This window comes from Erigeron canadensis, chromosome 8 (assembly GCF_010389155.1).
Source record: "Erigeron canadensis isolate Cc75 chromosome 8, C_canadensis_v1, whole genome shotgun sequence".
In the NCBI taxonomy this organism is placed as follows: domain Eukaryota; kingdom Viridiplantae; phylum Streptophyta; class Magnoliopsida; order Asterales; family Asteraceae; genus Erigeron; species Erigeron canadensis.
The window spans coordinates 28,675,202-28,682,574 of NC_057768.1; the positions used below are offsets into that span (position 1 = coordinate 28,675,202).

Consider the following 7,373-nt stretch of genomic DNA (forward strand, 5'->3'; position numbering starts at 1 on the left):
ACATTCTCAAAAGGTAAAGGCTAACTTTGAAAAATAAACGATAAACCCCAATCAATCAATCAATCAATGATCCCTCCGCCTATTCACGCTTTCATCTCTTTACCTTTGACGTATCTCACTTTACTAGCCACCGTCGCTCGCCGCCGTTAGCCGCCAAATTTGACCGCCGGTCAATCCTCACTTACCGTTTCTTATATTCAGCTACCTCAAATCTTAACAGGTCCTTTATTACCCTTAAACCCTAATTTTATTTCCCACTCTAAACTTCTTAATATACTAGCTGATATATTAATTTTGCATTAGTTTATTAGTTTATTTTTTCAATAAATAACATTCAGATAATACTTGCAATATTAATTTGATATTTTTGATGTAATTTATTAGTGTTAATAAAGTTAGGCCTTTTATTTGATTATATCAGCTGTATATCATTTGTTATTTCAGTGATTTATTTGTGAATTTACTATTGTTCAAATTAGTGTGTGTATATATATATATGTATCTGTTTGAGCGTCTCGTCCGGGCCTTGCCGAAAAGGCGTTTTAGGTACAACCGATGCGGTTTGTATTTACTATTTGATGTACCTGTTGCACTGACCTTTTACACACTTTAAAACGCTGTAAATGCATCGAAAAGTAGAGTCGGTTGCGTCACAGTGTAAACTCTAGGTGCACCAACATTATTCCCTTTTTCGGGCGTGGCAAAATTTGTGATTTTTAGGCGTGTCGTATTCATTTTTTGTGGAAAATACGAAATGGAAAACTAAAATGAGATATAGATGATCCAAGAGCCTAGGGATTAGAGTAGATGCGGTTACTTTTTAGTTATAAAACAAGTCGATTTTATTGTGACATTGTAATAGCTTATGTATGGTGCTTTTTTTGAATGCAGGTGTGGACGTTTAAGCTGCAAAATAATGGGGGCTAAGAAAGGTGGGAAATCAGAAGATGCTGCGGAGGATATGGTTCGTGTTCCTTTGCAAGCCATTCTATTGGCTGATAGTTTCACTACAAAGTTCCGGCCTATCACTCTTGAATGCCCGAAAGTACTTTTACCGTTAGTTAATACCCCAATGATTGATTACACATTAGCTTGGCTTGAAGATGCAGGAATCCAAGAAGTCTTTGTGTTTTGTTGTTCTCATTCGAAGCAAATAATCGATCATTTGGATAAATCTAAGTGGCTTAACCAGCCTGACTTTATTGTTACCACAATCGAGTCGCATAATTGTATTAGTGCTGGTGATGCTTTGCGCTTGATATATGAGCGGAATGTGATACATGGAGATTTTGTACTTGTTAGTGGAGATACGGTTAGCAATATGGAACTTACGCAGGCACTTCAAGAACACAAAGAAAGAAGACGAAAGGACAGCAATGCTGTCATGACGATGGTTATTAAAAAATCAAAACCGTCCCAGGTTACTCGCCAAACACGGCTTGGAACTGATGAGCTGATCATGGCAATCGACCCATCAACAAAGCAGCTGCTTTATTATGAGGATAAAGCCGATGATCCCAAAGCAATATTAACTCTCGATAAGTCGTTTCTTGCTGAAAGTTCTTCTATATCTCTACAGAATGACAAACAAGATTGTTATATCGACATATGCTCCCCAGAAGTCCTTAGTCTTTTCACTGATAATTTTGACTATCAACATCTACGTCGTCACTTTGTAAAAGGATTGCTTGTTGATGATATCATGGGTTATAAAATCTTTACTCATGAAATTCATTCACATTATGCTGCTAGGATCGATAACTTTCGAAGCTATGACTCAATAAGTAAAGATATAATTCAGAGGTGGACGTATCCATTAGTGCCAGATGTGCAGTTTTCAACGAATACTGCCGCCAAACTTGAAAGAAATGGAATTTATCGGGGGTCTGAGATATCTCAGTCACGTTCGGCTGAAGTTGGACCATATACGTATGTTGGGAAAGGAAGTAGTATTGGTAACAACTCTAAAATTACAAATTCTGTTATCGGGGATGATTGTGAAATCGGGAATAATGTTTCCATTGGTGGCTGTTACATATGGAATAATGTTAGAATAGAAGATGGATGCAAACTAAGTAATGCAATATTATGTGACGGGGTTGTTATGAGATCTGGAGCTGTTCTTCAACCAGGTGTAGTATTGTCATATAAGGTAGTTGTTGGACAAGAATTTGTTGTTCCTGCCTATTCAAAAGTTTCTTTACTCACACAGCCCGTGATCCAAGATAGTGATGAGGAGCTTGAATATGCTGATAATAACAGTGTGGTCACACCATCCATGAATACTCTAGAGAATGGGGATTCAACTAATAATATGGCTTCATGTGAGATGGGTAATGGAGGGCGTGGATTCATTTGGTCAATTAGTGAAGCTGGCCATGAAGAATGGAGGCATTCTGTTGCACCGATACCTGCTGAAAAACTTATCGAGCTTACTCAAGCGTTTAATGACGATCTCGATATTGCTGTTCAAGATGACCCTCTTGTCCCCCTTTCTGATGGACGAGATTCAGGTACTGAATCGGATGATGATATTAAGGATGAGGCTCAGGATTTTGAAAAAGAAGTTGAGGCGACTTTTCTGAGGGTTTTTAATGGAGAAGTCAAAGAGGACAATACAGTTATGGAAATCAACGCATTGAGGCTGGCTTATAACATGGCTATTGAGAATTGTGCAAGCGCATTGTTTTATTCCATGATGAAATCAGCACTCAAATCTGCACACAAGTCGCCTACAGAATTGGTTATAAATGTTAAGGATGTAATAACACGTTGGGGCAAATTATTGAAGGTTTATCTTCCAGGCGTCGATGAGGAAATTGAAGTGATAATGAAATTTGAAGAAATGTGTTTGGAGTCTAGTAAAGAGTATGCCCCGTTGTTTGTAAGGATTATGCAACTTTTATATGACCAAGATATTATACAAGAGGATGCAATTCTTAATTGGGCAAAGGAAAAAGAAGATGCTGATGAATCTGATAAAGTTTTTCTCAAGCAATCAGAAAAGTTCATCCAGTGGCTGAATGAGGCTTCTGAAGAAGAGGATTGATAATTGAGAATATGGTCAGCATATGTGCAATTTCGTTTGTCATAAATTAATGTTACTTTGATGACATTTCTTTATATTTGTGTTCTCTTGTTAGTGCAGGAACTGATTTCGTCAAGATGATTACATGTGAAGGGATGTCGAGTTGAAGAAAAGCTGGAATGTTCAATATGCAAATGGGTTAGTGTGTCGTTGAAAGCTTTGTTTTTGTAAACATTTTTGTTCTTGTCTTGTTGCCAAAAGTTTTAAAACATAGATTTTGATTTTGGTAGAGACTTAGGCAAGATTGAGATCCTAATACCGTTAGTCAAAGTTTTTTAATTCATATCAAGGAAGAGTTTGTTTTTAACTTTTCTGGCAATTGAAATATTCTTTTTTGCGAGTATGTCTAGTTCAATAGGTAGCGATATGGCATGCTTTAATATTCTTTTCATATGAAATATGAACATGACGAGTGAACTATCAACCCTAATAACATTTGTTAAGGAGAATGGTATGTATTGTAATTATCTTCTTATGAGAGGTAAGTTAATTATGTCAGGGACTAAGAGGTTAATAACGTAATCGTTTGTTAGTGGTTTGTATATAATGAGATGTTTGAATTAGGGTGTCAAGTGGTATATGATAACATGTTTGAATTAGTTATTGGAGCTTGTCAAAAGGCGTTTATAAATATTTGAACATATAGGCCAATACATATTGGCCTATAAATTTTCATGTTTTTAAAGGATGAAAAGGGTGTCATAAACTGATAAAAGTAGTTGGACAAATTAATTGGCATGATCTCTTAGCTAGCATTGGATGGAATATTTAACTTAAGGGGTGTATGCGGAAGAGTGAAGGAAAAATATGTTTATGAATTCCTTGAGGCCCTCTTCCTGGATCTGACTTCTGTAGACTAGATTAAACTTATTAAGGCTGGCAAGTCGTGTTGGGTATTGGCCAAGTAGGGTATCACCTCACCTTAAAATTACCTGTTCAGTTAACCACGTTGTTGGTTGGTATCATCTAACCTAAACACGAACCTTTAATTAATCAGGTTGGAGTTGGCATCATCTAACATGAACGCAACCTGTGAAATATGTTTAGTTATATGGGTTGGCAGGTTGAGGGACTAGTTAACAAGTAGATTGGTAAGTGAGTTGTAATTGGGTTAGAGGGTTGCATTCAGTGTTTAGTTTGTTAATTTTAGTAAATGGTTATTCAGTTTAAGCCTATATACTCACAACACAGCAGTGTGCGTGTATCAAGGTGGGCCAACTTTCAAAAAATGCTATTTGGTGATGAGTTTTGCTAAATCTCTATAAATTTTAGGATTCATTTAAGTAACAATTCTAAGTAGCAATTAACTTAATTATATTGTTTTTTTCTTCTTATTTTGTAAAGCAAAGTTTGTATCAAAACCCACACTTCGAGGACCAGGGGAAAGAGCTATGCCCATATACATAAATCAAATATTTTTTACAACGTTATGTGGCGCGTAACATCTGGACAAGACCTTAACGCCAAACTCACTGTTTGGAGCAAGTTTCCATATTGATTTTACCGGTTTGTTCATAGTTAACTTGAGATTACTGATGACACTAAAGCCTATCCAATTTGTCTAGTTTTTGTCCCGATGGGCAACTTCCCATCTACCTTCTCAGGTACCATTGCGATAGGTTGGGATCTAGTCCAACTGGACATTTAATGCCCCTTATGTCTTTCAGTCAAGTGTTGGTCACGGGTTGAAACCTTTGAAATGCATATTGGGAAGTCCTTGCCAATGAGATGGGGCATGGGGGTTTTCTCTAGCATTTAACTGGTTTCTTCCAAAACGGTAGTAGGATTTCCACCGTCAGTCATGCCCTTCGATTGACTGTGTTGGTGACGTGGTCGATCTCTACCGGACGAAGAAGAGGCAATGGCGCTGCTGTTAAAAAAAATTAAGTCTTACCATTGCCAACAATGCAAAGAAAGGATGAAGCAAATGGAATGTTACATTTATCAATTGCCTTCCGTCATCTTAAAATGTCATCCCATCATATGGTTCAGAACCCACCTTTGCTTTCAAGTCTATGAATAGCTTTTACAACTTTTACCACAAGGCATCTGGCTCAACCAGTTAGACGCCAGTACGCCACCACCACTTTATGATGAGACTCGAATTTTTTGTGTTTCAACTCAAATTTCTGGCTCAACATCGGCTGAAATTATCTTATTCCTCAAATTGGAATTGAAACTCTTACTAATGAATTTGAAATGTATACGCATGTCTTATCACTTCTTGAATTTTTCGGAAGGACCAAAGGCTGAAAGGTAACAAGTTTTCTAACATTTGAATCAAATGACTTGAATGCTTTAGTCCTATCTCTTTTTCTTTATCTATGTTATAGTTATTATTTATATTATACAATTATATTAATATAATAGTCTGATTTTTTAAAAATTGTGTACTTATCTAATTCTTTATCTACTCTACTACTCTTAATTAATCACTATTGTTATAAGTCATCAAATTAATAATTTTGAAAGATGAAAATGTCTTAGAAATGATGGTGATTGACTTGTCAACTAGAATGGTTTAAAGACTTTGTTAAATGGCAAGAGGAGGAATGTGGAAGTTTCCGTCCGCGTCGTTGGCGTTTACGAAGACCCTATCAAAGCCTCAAGCCCGCGTTAGACGGCACAATCCACCCAACCTAAATACCCCTCTATTTTCAATTAATTACATCAACTATCCTTTTACACCACTTCTTAGTCATTGCTATTATTATTTAGATTATCACAATCCATTCCGATCTATTTTCAATTTTTATTAATATTGTGAAAAGTATAGCTTACAGTGATAATCATAATGATAATTTCATCGATTTGAGCTTGACTAACAGTTACAATGGCCGCCTAGTTGTTAAACATAGTGTCTCCTCATCAAATGTTTAATTTAGTCTTGAAATACCCCTAAGTAAATATATCAAAAATGACTAGGAAATAAAAATATCATAGAAAATATTTTGGTTAAGCTGCATAAATTTGAGTCATAAAAGACTAACTTTTCCTAGATATAGTACTGTAATATTTTGATTCATATGTATTGATTATTTGAAAATTACGAGTCATATATTGATTTTGATGTAATGGCTTATTATTTGGTATCGTGCTTTATTTATTAGTTGTTTCTCTGACCGGGGGTTCAAAACCCACCCCCACTCTCCTTATTCTTTTGCTTCTATTTTACTTTTTTTTAAAAAAAATTAGAATTAAGAGATTAAACATATTTTTTCTCTCAAAATACCCCTATTTAAACATAAAACCCTTATATATCATTCTTTCTCTCATTCTCTCTAATTATTACACACTCTCATCGACCTTTCTATCGACCTCCGCCACCGCCCTTCTTCTCCAATTCCTCCCTCGATCTCCACCACTGCCTTCCTATTATATTGTCTTTATCTTTTAGCCGCCGCAACGCGTGAATACTAGGCTTGTTTTTAAAATACTTATATAGAGAAGTTTTGAAGTTGAAACTTCTTAGAAAGGAAAAAACACAACTCCCTACCATTATATCATTTTTTAGTAGTTAAACAACGTCTTAATTGCACTTGCAAGTTGCAAATATGATAATATCAGTTAACACATGAACAAAATGGTACATGTGGTAATTATAATAAAATAAAAGGGTATACTGAATGAAGAAAAGTCAAGTCAAAAGCCAACTTCCATGTAACATGTTTATAGCCCAAACGGATCTTTAGCACTTGCAATTTTCATTTCATTCTTCAGGAAAAATGGATAGAGAACAAGAGCAAATGCAATTTTTAGGCATCTTTGGCATCTTCAAAGAAAGTTTCAAGGTCATCATCTCATGGAGAAAAATCTTTACCCAGATAACCTTAACCCTCATCCTACCTTTAACCTTCATCTTCTTAGCACATATCGAGATATCGAATTCACTCTTTCGTGATATCAAACATACCGAATTTGAACAAGAAGTCACACAACCCGGTACCAAAAGATACAACAAGCTTTCAGACACACTTTCATCCGAATGGATCACTTTTATACTATTCAAAGTCGCTTATTTTACCATCCTCTTAATCTTATCCCTTTTGTCCACAGCTGCAGTCGTCTACACGATTGCATCTGTGTACACGGGACGCGAGTTGACTTTTAAAAAAGTCATGAGCGTCGTCCCAAAAGTCTGGAAAAGACTCATGGTTACTTTCTTGTGCATGTTTGCAGCCTTTTTTGTCTACAACTTTTTAGCCGTGGTAATCTTTTTTATCTTTATGGTGACTTTACCTTATAACGCATTCGGGGCGGTCATCATTTACTTGATCTTGATCGT

The 7,373-nt window shown here is 35.9% G+C and overlaps 1 protein-coding gene across 1 annotated transcript; it reads left to right on the forward strand.

The window, feature by feature from the left end:
• Positions 1-45: 45 nt before the first annotated feature.
• LOC122579356 (translation initiation factor eIF-2B subunit epsilon) lies at positions 46-3,431 on the forward strand. Its single transcript, XM_043751520.1, has 3 exons — positions 46-220; positions 892-3,063; positions 3,149-3,431. The coding sequence occupies exon 2, from the start codon at positions 917-919 to the stop codon at positions 3,047-3,049; it is 2,133 nt and encodes a 710-aa protein (XP_043607455.1). The 5' UTR covers positions 46-220; positions 892-916; the 3' UTR covers positions 3,050-3,063; positions 3,149-3,431.
• Positions 3,432-7,373: the final 3,942 nt, after the last annotated feature.